Here is a 22,646-nt window from a genome sequence, read left to right on the forward strand (position 1 = left end):
TGTTTAATGAAAAGCTTTCGACTTAAAAATCTTAAGCATCTATATATAGGTCAAACGACAACCTAATGCTAAAAGAATAATCAGATAAGTAGTTAAGTACTGATGTGCGATGGCTTCTCTTTGATACTAAAAATGCCTACTGGTTATGAAATCGCATTGATAGCCTCTACCCATGTCCTAGCCCGTCGGAGAGCTAGATTTGTCTCAATTGTTTGTCTCTTTCCGAATAGTGGGACCAAAACCCGTTGCCTTACCACTTGGCTACGCCCCATTTATATTGTTATTGGACACTAATACTAATAAAGAATAATATTGGTATTAAGTGTTCGTCAATAGGAGACAAATTTTTTGACATTTTTAACTCCAATTTTTGTAAATGCCCGAACAAGTTTCTTCATGTACCTATCAACATTCTTCCCCAAACCATTTGCACCTTTCTCACCCCTGTTAACACAACATCCTACTTCTGCACCTTTAATATAACCTTTACAAAGTGTTAAAATAGTAACCGCATTGTCATGAAAATGCCCAATCACCAAATCTTCAAAATGCTACATCCATAAAAACATTAAAACATCAAAACATTCCTGCATGCATTCTCTTTGAAATGAAATATCTATTAAGCCTCATTTTTTTATAGATCATGTTGTATTATGTTTAACATGCATTAGACTGAGACATCGTTACGAATGATGTGAATAATACAAAATTTGTAATATATATTTTATCCTACCAATTAAAAGGTGGGCGAGTTCTATGCCAATGAAACAATATTTGTCTTCCAATTAAGATGGAACAAGACAGGATGTTAGTGGCACCAAAATTATAAGTATTTGTCTTACGGAAAAAAGACGGGAAATCATTGAGTAATGTCAATAAAATATTTGAAAAATAAATTGTATTTTTTATCATATCCACAAATGTGTGAACTTGATTTTTGTTAATAAAACCGCGCTATATAAAAACAAGGAACCAGAACAAATAAAAAAAATATATCATACCCAAACACAAACGATGAAGCAAAAGTTATAATTTTGTGTCCTACCCAAATAATAATAATAATAATAATAATAATAATAATAATAATAATAAAAAAGAGGAAAGAAAAAGAACAACAACAAATATTACATGACTGAGGTGAATTAATATGAAACAATTTAGAATTTTTCTTAACATAAAATGTCGAAGAGGGTAAGAAATGACTAATTAATGTAAATGAGACAACTTTTTCCTATATACAAATATGGAATAGGGTGACAAAACTCAACCTCACCGGTGACAAAAGTAGATTTTTTACGGGTAAACAAAACTACTCTTACCACTTTATTAATATAAGCAACAAACTTCTTTTATCTATTCAATATAACAAACATACGGCTTTTTTTTTGTAAATTAAGAGTTTGCTGACCCTCGTATATATGCATATTACCATTTAATAGCATCAAATAACTAGTTAACATAAAAAACATACCTTGGGTGGATTCTTCATGGTGTAAACCATAGTTTTGAGAGAATAAATCAAAGTCCTTTCATTGTATATCATCGACTGATACTCCCCATTTGCAGAACCTCTCGAATGTGCGAATCCAGGTTCATTAAAATAGGGTTTTGCATTCAAAACCAAACCCTGTATAGACACCAAAACTTGTAGCATAGTCGAAACGCCAGGCCTCCACTTTTCATTCTTGCCACCACTCCAAGTGTTTAAAAGGCTCAAACAAACTCTCCCATTTTCATAAAGATTCGGATTAATTCTCAGGCCACCAGAATGATAATGCACGTTCTGAATATAATCCTTTATTATTCACTAAAATAATTATAATCGTATAATAAAGTATTGGAAAATTAATGGAAGATGTGTGACATACTGGGGGGACATTTGGATAGTCGCTAGGAAAGCAGATATCAAAGAAAAAAATACCATCATGATATGGTGTCCCTTCTGCTCCTTTTATCACTGCTCTTAAAAGATCCATTCTTGATTCATAAACCCTAACAAATATCGTATCTGTAAACAAATAACAAGAATTTAATTCAACCCAAATATCGAAATCTTGTGATGAAAATAAGTTGTGAAAATTAGCAAAACATATACCAGGCAACTCCATAAGAACCCTCCATTCTTCTTGTATCTTTTTAGCCCAGTTTCTAGGTGGCTTAAAAAATCAAATAACAAGTGAATGAGTAAAAACAGTTCTTTTTTGCATTAAGTCCTTACTCTCCTTGTGAAGTTCTATTGTGAAAGAAAACCTTACTAAACAAGATAATGAAATCTACACATACCTGCCATTTTTCCGAATTTGACCCTTTATAGTAATGATCCGAATAGTCCTCAACAATATCAAACTTCTTGAACTTCCGATACTTCCTCAAAACTTCTTCATTGTTTCCATGTTGTTTAATGTTAGAGGAAGTTCCCACTACATTTGAGCTTTTTTTGATCTTTCTAGAATCTTGGTTTAATGTAACATCTTCTATACGAGTGATTTTTCCTGAAGACGTTTTTTTTAAGGGGTGGGTTTTGACCAGTTTCTTGACAGATAGAAACTTCTTCGCTAACCATAGGCTAGAAAAAGTGGACTTACTTGAAGTTGAACCCTAACAAAAGAGAACGACATCATGCATTATTTACAAAGGAATCAATAAATAATCAAGAAACCAACATTGATTTTATTCTTACATTTTTTTGTTCATGCATCTTTTTCATGCCTTTTAACGACCGATTATCTACTTTGGATGCTGAAGAACTTTTGAAAAACACTCTTTTTCTAACAAAACCACATATATAAACACAACCTAGACAAACTAACGCCCACTTATATGATCGACTGAGAGAGAAATACTTTGATATCTGAGAGATGTATCTCTCTGCCACCGAGGACCCCATTTATTGGCACTACTAAGAACAACAGAAGTTGGGGATTGTTCAAGATTCAAAAGAAAGCCCCTTATTTATCCGATTCCCGCAATGAAATTGGATTTCCTTCTGTATCTTAAAACCTTGAGGTAATTCAGCGGCGATAGGGTTGTTAGATAGTTTGACAACCATGCAACCAAAACGGAAACGGTTAAAACGGAACGAGAATATGAATAACAAAATTTCCCGATATTGTAGTGTGATATTAAAAGGATTCGAATTTAAAATCCAATAAAATTTATGGTTTTGTTTTATTTTTTTTTAAAAGAAGATAAATGTACATAACTTGGTAGTATAACATGATTATAAATTGGTACCATAGTATGCTTGATAGATTTTTGACAAAATTAAAAAAATGCTCCGTGTGGTTTTTCGTTTTAGTGCTTAAGGTCCAAATCTTATAAAGGTGTAGATATGGTCCTTTTGGTGTATTTTAGTTATGGTTTTGTTCCCTAAAAAACTTGAAATGTATATTTTGCCCTCTTAATTCTCTTTCCCATTATTCTTAACTTTTTTTTTATCAGTTTTTATTAATAATAAACAAAAGAAATCCCTCCACTCCCACCCTCTTTGCCCCACGAAGCCACCATGTCTCTTCTTTCTCACGCCCTAAATCGTCGACATTCTCCCTTGACTCCGGTAGTGCACACACCCAAAATCGTTGACCATTTTCCACAACTACTCTAACTAATATGAGGTTGCGCATTGAACTCGTTCTCCATTCACCTCCATTTCAACAAAAACCCTCAGTTTAACCAAAATCTTTTTTGTTTATCACCTAACCACGTCTTCGATGATGATTGATGAAGCAACAACTTATGAAGAAAACTTGGTGATTGGAGTTGGGGGCTTTGATGTGGTAATTAAAACTATAAAGGGTAATATGGATCTAGCGGCAAAGGAACTTATGAAATTGTTAATGGAACTACACAAACCTACATATCGTCGGAGTTGCACAAGCTCAAACATCATCGAAGCTGCAAAAACTCGCACCGCTACCTTCCCCCACCTCAAATTTGTCTCCACAAATCTTCTATCTATATAATTAAATTACAGGTTTGGATTGACTTAGGGAACATACTTGCAGCTGTTTTCAAAAATGATTTGAAAAAAATAGTTTGGATGTTTCTGATGACACTTTTGTTAGGTTTTGGATTGTTGATGGATTTTGTGTTGTTTATTTATGTTAAAGTTATCTTAAACCACAAAGGACAAGAATAGAATGGTAATTAGGGCTTAGAGTAGTCAACAGAGTCTTTAGGGTAAGTGGCAGTAGTGTGTAACATTCAAGTTTGGTTAAGTTCCTATTTTTATCCCTAATGTTAAATTGTTATCAATATGGTCCTGTGCTAGTACGCTTAGCATACTAGCCTTCTAATTGATCGCGGATTCCACCCACTTATACGGGGAGTACGTGGAGTATGCATGTCGTACGCAGGTCTGGGACAAACCCTAATTTTTTAGGGTTTGTGCCCTATTTATACGTCTTAAACTCACCTCCTAGACATTTTAGACCAGCCTCCATCTCCCTTGTCCTAGAGAACGAAACCCTAAGTGTGTTAATAAGTTTTTGAGCTTGTTAAAGATATTTTTGGTGTCTTAAGGTGAAAAAGAAAAAGAAAAACCCTTGGAGAAGTAGAATGAGCTTGTGGACCTAGGACCAGCTATCACTTGGAAGCTTTGTGAGGTAAAAAACTCACACCATTATGTTCGTTTATGATAGATCTTCTATATGGTGTTTCTTGGGCATTTTTGAGCCTTTTATGTTAAAGGTGGGCTTTCGATCTACTCCAGAAGTAATGGATGTTAGATCTTAGCTCTCCATTCAGTCCCCTTGATCATAAAACTGCAAACTTTATGGAGTATTTTGACTCATGCATGTATTAAGACCTTTTTTAAGCTCTTTTTGAGCTCTTAAGCCCCATTAAGTCATGCATGCATGTAAAGTTGCCAACTTTACGTGATAAAAAATAAAATTAGTATTCTTTAGAAAATGTTATTCTTGATAATATGTTGTATAATTTTTTAAGCATGTTAATTATAAAAAAATATAATGAATGAACCATATTCTACAAGAATAAAATTGAAAATATATTTACTACTTTATGTTTGACTCTGTGTCATTCTGACAGAATAATATCGGTTAGCATTAGAAATTATAATAAAATTAAATTTGAATTAATTTAAAAAATTCAAATTAAAAAAAGGAAATTAATTATCCCTAAAAATCTGAAAATTTCCTTTTATAATATACGTTAATTGACCAAAATACCCTTCTGCTGAAATTTTTGTGATTATATTGTACATGTTACCCTATTATAATATCCTAAACCCCCAGATAATGATCGTTGATTTTATTCATCAATTGGTCCAAAATTGTGCTTACGGGCACACAATATATGTAAGGAACAAAATAACCTAGCCTATATATATATATATATATATATATATATATATATATATATATATATATTATCATCGGTGATTCATAAGAGCACACTGTTCACGAGTTTCTTGCAAGATACATGTTGAGTTTCATATATGAAAACTAGACCAATAACTAATAGTGTGAATTAATGACCAAAATCTTTATACTATAGAAATAAATGAGTAGAATATTGATATTGATAATTAATTAGCAGACTTTAATAAAAATAAACAAGTTTCATCCAAAATTAGTTTGATCGGATGTGATCAAACTGGTTATAGAAATGTTGAATAGAGATTATCCTATCATCAAACGAAATAAAATTATGGAATGGAAATTTAAAACCAACCTTATGATGTCGACTTCGTTTACTAGAGATTGTTGCATGGATGTAACTCCTTACCTTAAAGGTATCTACGATGCTTTATGTTCTAAGCTTCAACATAAAGGTATCTATGATGCTTTATGTTCTAAGCTTCAATCCTTCAATATAAGCTTCAATCATTAAGATATGTAGCAACATCATCCTCACCAACATACTTATAATTTTCAGGATCCAAAGTGAATCGATGAATACACATTTATATTTTCAGCAACACTATGAAACTGAGGTAAAATATGAGTGATAAAAGTATCTATTGGGTTGTTGTTCCCTTTCTCGCTGGATATGTTTGCAACAGATGCTTTTCCTCTTTCGTCACCTTTGTCAACCACCACAAACACTTTCACAGCCTTTCCTCAAACCGACTTGATTATGTTGATCAATATTTTAACACCCAGGTCTTCAACTATGGCTATATAATAATGCAATTCAGGATGATAGAAGCAAACATTAATTGTACATCTATCTAACAAATCGTTTTCATTTTCACTAAAGATATAAAATCACTATAACTAATATACTCCAAAAAAATCAAAGCAAATTCAAAAATTCCTCCCTAAGGACAAACATATCCTATATTTCTCTCCACTCACTCCCATCTCCCGTCTAGACGATGCAAATCAAATATTCACTCAATTTAATACAAAGAACCTAAACAGGATTTCTAAAGAAATAACTAATAAGCTAAACTTTTTTTGCTAATTTTTATATAAAATTTACCCATTTGTACGAATTCATAGTCAACAATGTCTGATTTCGTAGTCAACCTTACCAAATTCATAGTCAAACCTATGTCATTTAAAAAAAAATCAACGTAAAATCGCACATAGGATAAGAATATATCGTAGATGGAACAAAACCCATTTGCAATTTGGTGGAATAGATTTCGAAAAAATAGTCTTTTTATAACCTTCAACAAATAGCAGATGGATGTGAAGAAAATAGCAGACACCAAATTGCAAATGAAATGCCGAAATCGCAGATAAGATCTAACCATCTACGATTTTAGTGGCTATTTCGTGTAAATTGGTTTTTTTGGCTATTTTGAGCAAAGTAATTAATATATTTGGCTAAATTAATGAAATTCTCATTAATAAAAATAAAAATAAAAAATAATAATAAAAAAAAGACTTGTATTTCAGTATTTAAGATAAATATCTGAACCGGAACCTTTTATCCGAAGATAAAAATCAGATCTATGTGCACCTCAAGTTTGTGGAAAAGAATAATGGCCAAACACTCACACATAAACCAATTTTTGATCAATATAATATTAAATTAATGTTTTATCATTACTATAATTACAGTACTAAAATTTATATAAAATATGTTTATAGTGTAAACGATTTGGTGTGTATGTAATTCAAAAGAAATTTAGTAAAGAACTTTACACATATTTGTAGTTGGTCCAAGTCATTATTTTCGATTAAAACTACAAAGTTCAATTACCATTTTCCAAAAGTCTTCCTATTTACAAAAGTCTTTATAACCTATGTTTTAGTTTAGACCAAAACCTAAGGTTATATTACTTACATAATTATTATAAAGATGACTCTTAAATACCAAAAAAGTCCCTTATCTTTTGTGCTAGATTTCGAGTTTGAGGGACAAATTCGTCCAAATTCTCGACTCCTATTTCTTTAAATCCCCCAACAAGTGTCCCCATATACTTCTCAACATTTTTCCCAAATCCACGTGAACCCTTTTTTTCACCACATCCAACTCCTACACCATTAACATAACCTCTACATGTTGTCAAAATGGCAACCCCACAATTACGAAAATGCCCAATCACCAAATCCTCAAAATGCTGCATCCATTCAAAAAGACGTAAATACCCTCACCATCAAAAATAGCTTTAGAAACATTGTCATTTGTCAATCATTACCTTGGGTGGATTTTTCATGGTGTAAACCATAGTTTTAAGAGAATAAATCAAAGTCCTTTCATTGTATAACATCGATTGATTTTCTCCATAATCAGAGCCACTTGAATCTGCAAATCCAGGTTCATTAAAATAGGGTTTTGAATTCAGAATCAAACCCTGTATAGACACTAAAACTTGTAGCATAGTGGAAACGCCAGGTGTCCAGTTCTCATTCCTCTCACCAATCCACGTGTTCAAAAGACTCAAACATACTTTCCCTTCTTCATAGAGATTCGGATTAATTCTCAACCCACCAGAATGATAATAAACTTTCTGATAATAATAATAATATGAAATTAAATTAAAAATAAAAAAAGAAGAGACGTGATGTGATGTGATGTGACATACAGGAGGAACATATGGATAGTTACTGGGGAAGAACACGTCAAAGAAAAAAAGACCATTATGATATGGTGTTCCTTCTGCTCCTATAATCACTGCTCTTAAAAGATCCATTCTTGATTCATAAACCCTAACAAATATTGTATCTGTAATTAAAAAAATAATGGGAATTTGAATTTAATTCAACTTTCAACCCAAATGGATGAAAATAAGTTGTGAAAACTAGAAAAAAAAGACATACCAGGCAAATTCTTCTCGAGAATCCTCCATTCTTTTTCTATCTTTTTAGACCAGTTTCTTGGGGGTTGAATTGTTTCTGAATTTGCCCCTTTATAGTGATGATCAGAATAGTCTTCAACAATATCAAACTTCTTAAAATTCGGATACTTTTCCTCTACATTTGAGCTCTGTTGAATCTTTCTGGAATTCTGTTCAAACAACACATCTTCCATAGGAGTAATTTGTGTTGGATTAATTGACATTTTGTGGGGCTGAGTTTTGACCCGTTTTTTGACAGATTTAACCTTCATTGCACCCTTTTGTAAGCGTAGAGTAGGACAAGTGGAACTACTTGAACCAGATGTTCTTTTTGTGACTTTAGCAGGGTCAAAAGACGTTTTTACCCCTTTCGTATCCAACCTGGAAGGTAGAACTACCATTGATGGGGAAAGCCTTGGATGTTCAGGGTGTGTGGAGTGTGTAAATCCAGTTGAGGAAGTCATGTTGACAGAATCCAGAAACCATGGATTGGAGGATTCCATTCCGGTGGGAAAATCTATGTTATCAAAATGAGATTGGAAAGTTGGGTACTCATATTCGGAATCATGGTCATCAGAAGACAAATCTATGTAATCTTTGCCATTATAGGAATCGGAGTCCTCTGAATCTAGCTCAATTATGCCACTAAGAGTTGGTGAGATAATGATCTCCTTGTTATGTGACTTTACCTTCTTTGAAATGGCATTACTAGTCCCCGATAAGATTGATACCATAGTATCCTAGGAAAAGAAAAAGTACGATTACTTCTACATATGCTTAACAAGAAGAATGGTTGAAAAGGACGATACAGAAACTGAAACGGAAACATAAACAGAAATAAGAAACAGGCATTGATCTGATTCTTACCTCGTTTTGTTTATGCATCTTGTTCTTGCCGTTTAGAGTCCGATTAACAGGTGAAGAAGATGCGTCTCCTTTGGATTCCGTGCCCGAAGAACTCTCTGGGAATACTCGTTTCCTAATAAAACCAGAGATATAAACACATCATAGATAAAGCATAAATGATAAACCCCTGTTAAATTCTATCAGCTCAGGGAGAAATGATCTTACTTTGACTTGTGAGGGATGCATTTTCCTGCCGCAGGCGACTCCATTTATCGGCAGTATTAACAGCAACAGAAATTGGGGAACATGTAAAATTCAATGAAAACCCCTTTTTCTTTTAGGGTTTTTATTCTTCGATCGTTAGCAATTACGTCTCAATTTCCCGGAATAAACCTGGACTTTCTTCCTCATCGTCAAACCTTGACAGATATAATTATAGTGCGTTTGGTGTTTGGTTTGTGGCATTCAAAAAAGTTTTTACGTTTTAAGAATTTGCATTTAAAATCTAATAAAATCGGGTTAATTAAAAATGAATAAATTGAAGACACGGTAAAATATCTAATTTTTATTAATCTATTATAAACCTATTAAGGAAGTAATTAATTATTTTTAGCCAAAAATTAGGAATTATCCCAAAATAGCCCACGAAACCGTAAGTAATTAGAATGGACTACTATTTCGCCAAATAATCTAATGTTTCATGATAAGTATAAAAAAAAAAATTCATTTGAACTTGTAAAACCGTAGGCTTTTTGAAAACCTATGGTTTCCTCTCAAGATTCTACAGTTTCGTTAATTTTTTTTAAGTTCTTTGAAAAAAATCATAAAATCATAACATATATATGATGGCTTACGAGGTTACAATAAATTAAAAAAAAACGAAAAAATAAATAAAACCGTAGGCTTCATACGAAACCTACGGTGTACAAGTCAACACTGCACAATTTGTGCATTGTTCATGTGTACACCGTAGGTTTCGTATGAAACCTACGGTTTTAATATTTTTTTCATTTTTTTTTAAATTATCCTCATATACAAAAACTACTCCTGATCAATAATACGGTAAAATTTTGATAAAAAAAATGGACTTACCTCGTTGTTCTTCGAGTGCTCCATTGAGAGAAAAAAAAAAATTGGTAAAACCAAGAAAATAATAGTCAAAATAACCTAATCTAAAAAATTATACATTATATACTATAGGTCAATGGGCCGTGAAAGAGTAGACGGGCCAGAAAACAGTAACACATTGCCACGAAAAAGTAGTTTTCTACTGTTGATTGTAGTCAACCCTGGTCAATCTACTATTTCATGACCTACTTTTGGCTAATGTTGTAACATCCCAAATTCCCAGGTATTATTTATTATTGTATTTTGGTGATTTGTGAGGAGACTCGGCGACTTGGAGCCCAAACTCACCGAGTATGATCGCGGGTGTGGGTGCGGGTTCGCGTATGGACTCGGCGAGTCCACGCTGTTTAATGAAACCCTAATTCCCCGGGTTTGGAGCCTATTTAAGGGCACTTATAGCCTCCCATTGCGGCTACCATCCCCTTGAGAGAACCCTAAGAGAGCTAAATCGCTTTGAGAGAGAAGAAGTCACTTTTGGATCTTTGTATCCTTTGTTTAGCAAGAAGAGGGTGACAAGAGCAAGGAGGAGGTGAGATTCAAGCAAATCCAGAGTCCAGAGGCTTCATTTTGAGGTAATAGTTCGAACCTCCTTCAGTTTTAGGGTTGATCTTTAGAGTTAGGGTTTTCTAACCCCTTTGGAGAGTGATTATGTGAAGCAAATGGTCCCTCCTCGAGTTTGTGCCTTGGATCTGGACTCAAAGAGGTCCAGAGACCTTAACCCTTGGAGCTTTTTGGGTTAGTATGGAGTTATTGGACTTAGCTTGTCATTTTTGGGACCAAATCTCCTTTTGATGCCTTGTTGTGGTTATACAAGCATCAAGTTTCGGACTTTACGTGACATTCATGCTTGGGAAGGCCAGATCTATGGTTTGGGGAAACAGATCTGACCTCAGGAGGTCAATAGGGTTTGTGCATGGCATGAACTCGCCGAGTTGTTCTTGAAACTCGGCGAGTAGGGTTTGGGTTTCACATAAATTGTTCAGCGAGTAGACTCGCCGGGTTGGGGGATAACCCAGTGAGTCAGGGAGAGTCAAAGGGGGCTGAGTCAAGCCGGAACTCGCCGAGTTGTTCTTGAGACTCGGCGAGTTGAGTCGTGGTGGCCCCGCGATTCATGTCAGGTGGAACTCGTCGAGTTAGGGAAATACTCGACGTGTCAAGAGAGGATCCGAGGGAGTCAGTGAACACGTATAGACTCGTCGAGCCGCTCTAGTGCACTCGCCGAGTCCGGTCAAAGTTGACCGTTGACCATTGACCAGAGTTGACCAGTGTTGACTTGATAGGGTTAGTCAACCTTAGTTGTGAAAGTGTTAATTAGAGATATATTGTGTTATAGGAGGATTATAGCTCGGGAGATCGAGCGCTAGTGATTTCAGGGATTTGCGAGTTATCGAGATACACGAGGTGAGTCTTCTCACTATACTTACCTTGAGTAGGTAATCAGAGTTATGTGACAGAGTATTTGTATGCTATACGTATGTTATGTGTTGTACTGCATTATTTCTATGTGATTTATGGTGTGCATGCTTATAGAGTTGGAACCGGAAGGTTCACAGAGTTAGAGTCGGAGGGTTCACAGAGTAGGGTCCACGGACCCACAGAGTTATAGCCTCGAGTGGCTAATATGTGCTATGTGTGGTATTTTGGGGAACTCACTAAGCTTTGTGCTTACAGTGTTTGGTGTTATTTGTTTCAGGTACTAGTGATGACCGTGGGAAGGCGCCGGCTTGATCAGTACACACACAGGATTTTTATGTTACGAGATCTTGGGATTTTTATATGTCATGGATTGAGTTTCAAACATTGATGTTTTTATGAATAATAAATGAATTATGTTTTTATAAAATGTGAAAAATTGTTCTGAAATTTACGGTGTTACAAGTTGGTATCAGAGCCTTGGTTTGAGGGATTCAAGTACACCTTCGGGCGTATTTGAACTCAAACTGAGGATTTGAGAAATATTTTCAAAAAGAGCAAAAGATTTTTGGAAAAACGCAGAGCAGAGTTGTGTGTACGATCAGTCCGCGCCCGAACGGTGATTTCCCAAGATACCCTCATATTATGTGTCATGATATTGATATGATGTATTCTCATGCTAGAGTAGGCTAGGTACTCCTATTAGGACTAGAGTGGCCTGATTTGTGATGCCTTAGCCTAGGGGGAGGTGAGCTGCTATGAGATGCTTGAGAGTGAGTAAGTAGCAGCGAGGAGCTTATGAGAGATCTGTTAGAGAGTGGATTATGCATAATAGAGTACTTGGAACTTGGGATCCGAAGAGGAGGACTTGGGGTGTATTCTAATACGGTGCGGACAGTAGTATTGGGCCCGTACTACTGAAAGCACCGGGGCGGTGTACAGCCCAAGTAAGAATCTTTGGAATGCCAAGGATCAAGGATGGATGAGTTTTCGAGTGTAAGTATGCTCGAATGGATTCTAATTTATCGTATGTTGTATTTCAGAGGTAGATCATGGTGAGGACACGTCTTATGCCTGAGAGCAGTGGGGCCAGTGATGAGGAGATCCGCTGAATCATCCATGAGGAGGTGGATGCGGCCATCAGGGCAGAGATACCAGAGATTTTCGGGTCTATTAAGACCACGTTGATTGAGACTTTCGACGAGCGTTATGCTGCTCTTTCTAAGGCTGTTGTTGCAGCGGCCACCGCAGCTATTGCTGCCGCGAGGCCGCAGGGTGGTGATGCGTTGCTGTTCCGAGAGTTCAGCAACACGAAACCGTCGGAGTTTGATGGGACCCAGGACCCGGTGGCGGCTATGAGATGGATTTCAGATATAGAGGGGTGTTTCTTCACTTACTCATCTCCTTAGCATTTGAGAGTTCGGTTCGCGCTGAACCAGCTTTGCTTGGGAGCGAAGGACTCGTGGAAGTTTGTGACGGCGCACCTTACGCCTGCTGAGCTTGCGGTAGTGACCTGGGAGAGGTTCACTGCCATGTTCCGAGATGAGTACGTTCCCCAGGTGGAGAGGGAGCGTTTGGCCCAGGAGTTTCTGACCCTCAAGCAGGGTACTGAGTCTGTTACAGTGATTACCAGGATGTTCCACGAGAGGGCGAAGTTCTGCCCTGAGCACGTGTCCACTGAGCAGGCACGTATGAGCTGATATTTGAGTATCTTGAGGCGAGACATTCGGGAGTTCGTGGCGAACTCCTCGTATCGGACATTTTCCGAGATTCAGGAAAATGCCTGGAAGAGGGAGATTGAGCTAGAGACTCAGGCTAGGGAGGAGGCGGAGTCTCAGGGGAGGGATCGGCGACCGGCACAGTCCCAGCCGGCAGCCAAGCGGGCCAAGCCCGCTGATCCCAAAACAGGAAGCCAGAAGGGTCGCACTTGTGGGAAGTGCAGCAAGGGTCATGATGGAGTTTGTAGATTTGGATCTTGCTACAAGTGTGGCAAGGAGGGGCATATGGCCAAGGACTTCCCCAAGGGGTTTGCAGTGTGTTTCCACTGCAACCAGACCGGACACCGGAAGGCAGAGTGTCTGCAGTTACGGGGATTAGCTCAGGGAGCACCTCAGGGATCTGCCCCTGCCGCCATCAGAGCTACCGAGAGTTGGCCAGTGAAGGTCGAGGTGCCAAGGGCACGAGGGAGAGCCTTTCAGTTGACCGCAGAGGAGGTCCGTGCAGCGCTCGATGTCGTGGCTGGTATGTATTCTTTTGTGTATTTATTTTGATGTTGAGATATTAGGCTTATATTATGTTATGCGTATGTACTTTTCTTGTGAATTCTGTACCTGCCTTGGTGTTATTTGACTTGGGTGTGAGTCGGTCTTTTGTATCTTTGGATTTTAGTCAGCATCTCAGTGTTAGTCGTGAGGCGTTGAGTCGGCCTCTGAGAGTTTCCATAGTTGACGAGAGGGTGATATATGCCACGGAGGTTATCCGTGGGTGCGTATTCGAGATTTTTCGGTGTTGAGTTCCCGATTGATTTGGTGCCTATTGCGATGGGTGATGTATGTGTCATTGTGGGCATGGACTGGTTGAGCAGATTCGGTGCGGTTATCGACTGCGAGCGGCAGCTGGTGACCATACGAGACCCTAGTAGGGGAGCTCTTAAGGTGTACGGCGAGGGTACACGTTCTGGGTCAACGTTTTGTTCGGCCGCTAGGGTGAGGCAGTGTCTACAACATGGTTGTAAGGGCTTTGTGGCGTATGTGATGGATACGCGGGTTGATTCAGAGAGGCCGAGGTCAGTTGAGGAGGTTCCGATAGTGCGTGAATTTCCGGATGTATTTCCAGGGGAGTTGCCGGGTGTGCCTCCCGTGAGGCAAGTGGAGTTCAGTATCGATTTGGTTCTGGGGGCCGCACCTATCGCCAAGGTGCCTTATCGCCTTGCACCTCCGGAGATGCAAGAGTTATCCTCGCAGCTTCAGGAGCTGCTGGGAAAGGGGTTTATTCGGCCGAGTAGCTCGCCGTGGGGAGCGCCTATCCTTTTTGTCAAGAAGAAGGATGGTTCACACCGGATGTGCATTGACTACCGGGAGTTGAACAAGCTGACGGTCAAGAACCGTTACCCGTTGCCGAGGATCGACGATTTGTTCGATCAGTTGCAGGGAGCATCTTGGTTCTCCAAGATCGATTTGAGGTCTGGATATCATCAGGTGAGGGTGCGAGATGAGGACATCCAGAAGACAGCATTCAGGACGCGTTATGGGCATTATGAGTTTGTGGTGATGCCTTTCGGGCTCACCAATGCCCCGGCAATGTTCATGGATCTCATGAACCGGGTGTGCAGGGCGATGTTGGATCGGTCGGTGATTGTATTCATCGACGACATTTTGGTATATTCGAGATCTAGAGAGCAGCATGAGGAGCATTTGAGGGAGATCCTCGGGGTTCTGAGATCGGAGAGGTTTTATGCCAAATTCTCCAAGTGTGATTTCTAGTTGCGAGAGGTCCAGTTCCTAGGGCATCTCATTAACCAGAAAAGGATATTGGTCGACCCGGCCAAAGTTGAGGCAGTGATGAGTTGGGAGGTGCCGAGGTCACCCTCCGTAATCAGGAGTTTCTTAGGGTTGGCAGGTTATTATTAGAGATTTATCAAGGATTTCTCTAAGATCGCAGTGCCACTCACCAGGTTGACCCGGAAGGGTGTCGTTTTTTCATGGGGCCCCGAGCAGCAGGCCTCCTTTGAGACGCTTCGCTAAAGGTTATGCGAAGCCCCGGTGTTAGCCCTCTCTGAGGGGATGGAGGACTTTGTGGTATACTGTGATGCGTCGATCTTGGGGTTGGGAGCGGTGCTAATGCAGAGAGGGCATGTGATAGCATACGCATCGAGGCAGCTGAAGCCTCATGAGTCGAGGTATCCCACCCATGATATAGAGTTGGGGGCAGTGGTGTTCGCCCTCAAAATTTGGCGTCACTATCTGTATGGGGTTCGGTGTACGATATACACGAACCATAAGAGCCTGAAGTATTTGATGGATCAGCCCAACCTAAATATGCGGCAGAGGAGGTGGTTGGATGTGATCAAGGATTATGATTGTGAGATCCTGTACCATCCGGGCAAGGCTAATGTGGTAGCCGACACCCTGAGTCGCAGGGCGGAGAGCGCCCCATTGCGAGATGTATGTTTGCGATTGACCGTGATGGCTCCGGTGTTGGACACCATTCGTGGAGCACAGGCCGAGGCCGTGAGATTGGAGAACCAGAAGAGAGAGCGAGTTGTTGGGTTGGTATCGGAGTTCGTTACCGATGGTCGGGGGCTTATGACATTTCAAGGGCGTATATGGGTACCATTTGTGGGAGGGACGCGTACCATTTTGATGGAAGAGGCTCATCGGTCGAAATTCTCTATCCATCCTGGGGCCACTAAGATGTATTTGGACCTGAGGAGAGAGTATTGGTGGCCCTGTATGAAGAGGGATATTGCATGGTTTGTTGAGAGGTGCTTAACCTGCCGTAGGGTTAAGGCCGAGCACCAGAGACCGCATGGTAAGTTGCAGTCGTTGGAGGTTCCCGAATGGAACTGGGAACAGATTACCATGGATTTTATCACCAAATTGCCAAGGACTGCTAGGGGAGTCGATGCAATTTGGGTGATTGTGGACAGGTTGACACAGAGCGCCCACTTCCTTGCTATCAGTGAGAGCTCCTCCGCAGAGAAGTTAGCAGAGATGTATGTGATGGAAGTGGTATCTCGGCATGGGGTGCCGATCTCGATTTCTCAGATCGGGATGTACGTTTCACTTCCAGATTCTGGAAGAAGTTTCACGAGGAGTTGGGTACTAGGCTGCATTTTAGTACCGCATATCACCCCCAGACAGACGGATAGAGTGAGCGGACGATCCAGACGCTCGAGGACATGCTCCGGGCATGTGTGTTGGATTTCGGGGGGAGTTGGGATGCGTATTTTCCCTTGGCAGAGTTTTCCTACAACAGCAGCCATCATTCGAGCATTGGTATGCCACCCTTTAAGCTGTTGTATGGGAGGAGGTGTCGGACCCCCATTTGCTGGGGAGAGGTCGGACAGCGTGTTATGGGCAGTACAAAGATCGTGCTTCAGACAACAGAGCAGATCCAGCAGGTCAGACAGAGGTTGTTGACCGCTCAGAGTCATCAGAAGAGTTATGCGGACAGAAGCCGGTCCGAGCTTGAGTTTCAGGTCGGCGACTTTGTGCTCCTGAAGGTCTCTCCTTGGAAAGCAGTGATTCGATTCAGGAAGAGGGGCAAGTTGGGGCCCCGATATATTGGTCCATTCTGGGTGGTCGCGAGGGTAAGTAGGGTAGCCTATCGCTTGGAGTTGCCTGTAGAGTTGAGTCAGATTCACGACACTTTCCACGTGTCGCAATTACGGAAGTGTATAGCCGATGAGTCGGCACTGGTTCCATTAGAGGATATTCAGGTGGATGCGAGCCTGAATTATGCTGAGAGACCGGTGGCAATCAGAGATCGGAAAATCAAGGTTTTGAGGAACAAGGAGGTACCATTGATTTTGGTTTAGTGGCAACATCTGAAAGGGTCCGAGATGACTTGGGAGCCGAGCGTGAGATGCGTGAGCAGCATCCGGAGTTATTTGTGGAGTGAGACTTCGAGGGCGAAGTCTAGTTCTAGTGGGGGAGAATTGTAACATCCCGAATTCCCAGGTATTATTTATTATTGTATTTTGGTGATTTGTGAGGAGACTCGGCGACTTGGAGCCCAAACTCGCCGAGTATGATCGCGGGTGTGGGTGCGGGTTCGCGTCTGGACTCGACGAGTCCAAAAGTGGACTCGGCGAGTCCACGCTGTTTAATGAAACCCTAATTCCCTGGGTTTGGAGCCTATTTAAGGGCACTTATAGCCTCCCATTGCGGCTACCAGTCCCTTGAGAGAACCCTAAGAGAGCTAAATCGCTTTGAGAGAGAAGAAGTCACTTTTGGATCTTTGTATCCTTTGTTTAGCAAGAAAAGGGTGACAAGAGCAAGGAAGAGGTCAGATTCAAGCAAATCCAGAGTCCAGAGGCTTCATTTTGAGGTAATAGCTCGAACCTCCTTCAGTTTTAGGGTTGATCTTTAGAGTTAGGGTTTTCTAACCCCTTTGGAGAGTGATTATGTGAAGCAAATGGTCCCTCCTCGAGTTTGTGCCTTGGATCTGGACTCAAAGAGGTATAAAGACCTTAACCCTTGGAGCTTTTTGGGTTAGTATGGTGCCTTGTTTCGGACTTTACGTGACATTCATGCTTGGGAATGTCAGATCTATGGTTTGGGGAAACAGATCTGACCTTAGGAGGTCAATAGGGTTTGTGCATGGCATGAACTCGTCGAGTTGTTCTTGAAACTCGGCGAGTAGGGTTTGGGTTTCACATAAATTGTTCAGCGAGTAGACTCGCCGGGTTGGGGGATAACCCAGTGAGTCAGGGAGAGTCAAAGGGGGCTGAGTCAAGCCGGAACTCGCCGAGTTGTTCTTGAGACTCGGCGAGTTGAGTCGTGGTGGCCCCGCGATTCATGCCAGGTGGAACTCGTCGAGTTAGGGAAATACTCGACGTGTCAAGAGAGGATCCGAGGGAGTCAGTGAACACGTATAGACTCGCCGAGCCGCTCTAGTACACTCACCGAGTCCGGTCAAAGTTGATCGTTGACCATTGACCAGAGTTGACCAGTGTTGACTTGATAGGGTTAGTCAACCTTAGTTGTGAAAGTGTTAATTAGAGATATATTGTGTTATAGGAGGATTATAGCTCGGGAGATCGAGCGCTAGTGATTTCAGGGATTTGCGAGTTATCGAGATACGCGAGGTGAGTCTTCTCACTATACTTACCTTGAGTAGGTAATGAGAGTTATGTGACAGAGTATTTGTATGCTATACGTATGTTATGTGTTGTACTGCATTATTTCTATGTGATTTATGGTGTGCATGCTTATAGAGTTGGAACCGGAAGGTTCATAGAGTTAGAGCCGGAGGGTTCACAGAGTAGGGTCCACGGACCCACAGAGTTATAGCCTCGAGTGGCTAATATGTGCTATGTGTGGTATTTTGGTGAACTCACTAAGCTTTGTGCTTACAGAGTTTGGTGTTATTTGTTTCAGGTACTAGTGATGACTGTGGGAAGGCGCCGACTTGATCAGTACACACACAGGATTTTTATGTTACAAGATCTTGGGATTTTTATATGTCATGGATTGAGTTTCAAACATTGATGTTTTTATGAATATTAAATGAATTATGTTTTTATAAAATGTGAAAAATTGTTCTGAAATTTACGGTGTTACAAATGTGTTTTTTTGCTATTTTTAGATGAGAAATTAAATATTCTCACATTTTTTGTTCCTGCAAATCCTCTTACTCAATTAAATAGTGACATGTGTAACATTTAATGTTTATTTAATGATTATACTAATATATAACCAACTAATGTCTATATGTTAATACAATGCAACATTAATCCCTCAATTTTATATAATTCATCACTTATAACTTTTTTATTTTGTAAAATAATATTTTTATCTCTTTATTTTTTAAAATATCATTTTGACCTGCTTCAATTTGTGTTTATTAATTCATTTTACACTTATGCCCCATGTATTTTTATGGAATATTAAAAAATAATACAACTTGTAAAAATAGTCTCTAATTCTTCTCAACTTTTGATAAGTCAATCAAAGCTTAGTTCTTTTAAACTTTTAATGTTTTTTGAAGTTATGATATGGTATACTGATTTAATCAATTATCATCTTTCACATAGTATTTAAATGTAATAATTATAATAAATGTAATAATAAATGAATATCAGTTTCATTAATGAACTTACATTCTAAATTCAAAATACTTAAATTAAAACTCATTAGTTTCTAGTTTGTATTTATCTAAATAATTTATTTAAATTTATAAAAAAAACCCTTTAATTTTAATAATTCAATATTTTTCTCATTTCTCTTATAAATTAAAGCTTTTCAAACATTTTGATTTATATTTATTTTTTGTAAATGAATACATGTATACATGAGTCTCACAAGTATTTGTCTAATACACAAGAAAAATCACACATAAAAACCCACGACAAAGCACGAGCTCAAATACTAGTTTATCATAATATCATTAAATCTGAAATATGTATTTTAGATTTGAGTTAGTATACTAATATGTATTTTTTTTTTATTTGTATCAATTGAATTCGAAATGCATAGTTTTTCACCCTTTTTTTTTTTACTAAATTGCTCCGCTTATGTCAAAATATTTTGTTTTTGCATTGTTTTTTTAATTTTGTTTATAATTCCGGTAAAAAACATTTTCTTGAATATTCGAATTTGTTCTTAAGAATTCTGAACAGTCTTTTGTCTCCAAAATGCAAAATATAGTTTTTTGTTTAAAAAAAAAGAGGGGGGGGGGGGGGGGGGGGGGGTGGTGATGTAGCATATAATTGGTCCGAAACAATTCTAAAAAGAACATATTTCAAAAATATTGTTCTACATATGATTCAAAAGTTTTGGTTATAAAAAGAAAAAAAATATATTTCTAATGATCGTTTTTTACTATTGTTTAATTAAGAAAAAAAATAATAAAACCCCGATAGTAAAAGATAGTTTTGTGTCGATATTATTTGATAAATTTCTTATACCCTAGATTTTTTAAATCTAGATCAAAACTACAACAATGTCCATCTTTTGGAAGAAAAAAAGTACAGAACATGCAAAAATTAAACTAACACATTAAACGTACAAATATCAATAATATTTACAACTTTAAAAAACTTTATTACTTTAAGATCCATCAAGAAATTCAAATGGTAATATAAAATTTTTCAAAGTGGTTGCAAACTTGCAATACCACAACTGTTGAGAATTCTTTGTTACTTAAAACAATTAAAATGCAACGAAAAAATTAAAAGATTATCAAAAACAAATTCCCTGAAGCACAGATCCAACTAAAAAAAACTTTTACTGGATTGTTGATTCATGGTTAAATGAGAACACTTACTCTGTGTTTCTTATTAAGATTCAATCAATATTCAATAGTGTGCAAAACAACAAAACATATCAAAAAAATGTTCGACCTTTTTGTAACTCAATAACGTAATCAATAAAAAATCATTTATTCTGGATTTGTCTCCTTCTATTTGAAATCTCTGATTTGAATTCATACATTGAAGCCTTCAGAACGAAGGCACAATCGATGAGCTTCAATCCATTTTGAGCAAGCTGATTCACCATGCTCAACAACACATTCATCCCTGAGTTTCTTAGTGTCAGGGCAAGCACAACAGATTTTCTTCTTTGGCTTTGATTCAGGTTCTGCCATTACATCTTTTGGTGCTTTTGTTAATCTTAATGTAGAAGGGAAGTCTTGTGTCTGTAATCCACTCATATTACAAGTTCCTGAATCATAAACATTTGTGAACAAATTAAGATTACTTCAAGAACAGTTCTTCTGAGTTATATATTTAAGAAGCCCCAATTGATTATCGTATAGGGTTTTTGCAAAGAAAATGCGTTTAAAAATCGAAGTAGAAGAAGCAATTCAGATGTATCCTGACAATTAACATTAATGGAATCACGGAGACACAGATTAGTTCAAGACACATCTAACACCTGTTATGGTGACAGTGTGCAGTATTAATAGTTTAATCGAAGATTTAGGGTTGCAATCAGAACATACCTAATCAGAGAGTAACGGGGTGAGCAGGGGGTAGGCCAAGGCGGCGGAGCTGTAGGCGGAGGGAAGAAGCAGGAGCTGTAGGCGGAGGGGCGAACGGCGTAGCTGTAGACGGAGGGCCGAAGCGGTGGAGCTGTAGGCGGAGGGTCGACGTGGCGGAGCTGGGGTGGAGGGACGACCTAGAGATGTGTCTGTCTGTGTGCGTCAAAGTTCAAACCGGTTATGGTGAAGTTAAAAACTTAAAAAAGTCAAAATTACATAAATAGTCCCTGTATTTTTTAGATTTGCAAGTTTCATCATTAACGTTTTTACAATACATAATAATCGATGTGGTCTTTATTTCTTGGGTAGTTGATTCCTTACCATACAAATTGACTTTTCTATCCTTTTTCTTATTTTATAATTTTTTAAACTAATTTCCGTTCAAAATAAATAACCCCCACCCCCAATAAAACCCTACTACTCACCCTATCCCTCTCTTCCATCTATGTAGGGGCGGGTCAATTAGTTTGGGGCTCTAAGACTAAAAGGAGTGGGTACGACCTGGACCGGCTTGAACCGCACTTCCCTTACCACATAAGCACAAACACCGCATCCTGGGTGTGGTAGAGAGTGTAGTGCGGCCTTCCAAGAGAGCATTCATTCAAACAAAGTGATTGGTTCTTTTTTCTTACCTCCCTCTGATTGGTCCCTTTTATTTATTAAAAAAAATACCCAAGTGTGGCACTACTCATTGGGTGTAGTATGAAACCACACTTTTGTGGTAACGGGTGAGGTATCGTCTACGTGTCACTGTGGTTTCATGAGGGAGTGTGGCACCACTTCCTCCAACCTGAACGAACCAAAAAATTTAGGGCCTTGACATTTACTATAATTATAACGCTCATCTTTTATTCGGGTTTGCGACCGACAATAATAAACTAAAGAGTTTATAAATGGCGGAGTTAAAAAAATTATTATTATTATGTATATGTTTTTTTGTGAATATATTTAAGACAAAGTTAATTTTTCTAGCCTTTTTTAATGCAAATTCTTTAATAAAATTTTCATAATCATATTCTTTTACTAAATGTTTTTCAATTGACAAAATAGCAAATCTATTTAATCTTTCTTGTGACATTATAGATCTTAAATAATTTTTTAACAATTTTAATTTAGAAAAACTTCTTTCCGCAAAGGCAACAGTTACAGGAATAGTTAACATAACCTATAGGCAACATATGCATTTGGAAAAGAGCTAAAAATTTTAATGTAATTAAGTATATTAATAACTGTATCATGTTCTAAATGTATAATATTTCTTAAAAGTTTTAGTTCATGAAATAAATTTAAATCATCA

General features: G+C 38.3%; 3 protein-coding genes across 4 annotated transcripts; all 3 read right to left on the minus strand.

Annotated features, from left to right (window-relative positions):
• On the minus strand, positions 1-2,887 carry LOC145076306 (putative ubiquitin-conjugating enzyme E2 38). Its single transcript, XM_079022233.1, has 7 exons — positions 2,844-2,887; positions 2,681-2,768; positions 2,284-2,598; positions 2,096-2,156; positions 1,869-2,008; positions 1,472-1,783; positions 1-551 (listed from the first exon to the last, which is right to left on the minus strand). The coding sequence occupies exons 1-7, from the start codon at positions 2,885-2,887 to the stop codon at positions 330-332; spliced, it is 1,182 nt and encodes a 393-aa protein (XP_078878359.1). The 3' UTR covers positions 1-329.
• Positions 2,888-7,123: 4,236 nt separating this feature from the next.
• On the minus strand, positions 7,124-9,548 carry LOC145072459 (putative ubiquitin-conjugating enzyme E2 38). Of its 2 annotated transcripts, XM_079018880.1 has the most exons (6): positions 9,326-9,546; positions 9,122-9,233; positions 8,238-8,994; positions 8,003-8,142; positions 7,616-7,927; positions 7,124-7,537 (listed from the first exon to the last, which is right to left on the minus strand). In XM_079018880.1, exons 1-6 carry the CDS (start codon positions 9,367-9,369, stop codon positions 7,283-7,285), a joined length of 1,620 nt encoding a protein of 539 aa, XP_078875006.1. In that variant the 5' UTR covers positions 9,370-9,546; the 3' UTR covers positions 7,124-7,282. The 2 variants fall into 2 exon arrangements, with proteins under 2 accessions (XP_078875006.1, XP_078875005.1); XM_079018879.1 differs by having other exon boundaries at positions 7,616-8,142; positions 9,326-9,548.
• An 11,032-nt stretch (positions 9,549-20,580) lies between these two features.
• Positions 20,581-21,533, minus strand: LOC145077158 (Cytochrome C oxidase copper chaperone (COX17)). The gene is made up of 2 exons (XM_079022930.1): positions 21,311-21,533; positions 20,581-21,030 (listed from the first exon to the last, which is right to left on the minus strand). The coding sequence occupies exon 2, from the start codon at positions 21,017-21,019 to the stop codon at positions 20,792-20,794; it is 228 nt and encodes a 75-aa protein (XP_078879056.1). The 5' UTR covers positions 21,020-21,030; positions 21,311-21,533; the 3' UTR covers positions 20,581-20,791.
• Positions 21,534-22,646: the final 1,113 nt, after the last annotated feature.

This window comes from Lactuca serriola, chromosome 9, assembly GCF_051521515.1.
Source record: "Lactuca serriola cultivar US96UC23 chromosome 9, Lser_US96UC23_V15, whole genome shotgun sequence".
NCBI lineage: Eukaryota > Viridiplantae > Streptophyta > Magnoliopsida > Asterales > Asteraceae > Lactuca > Lactuca serriola.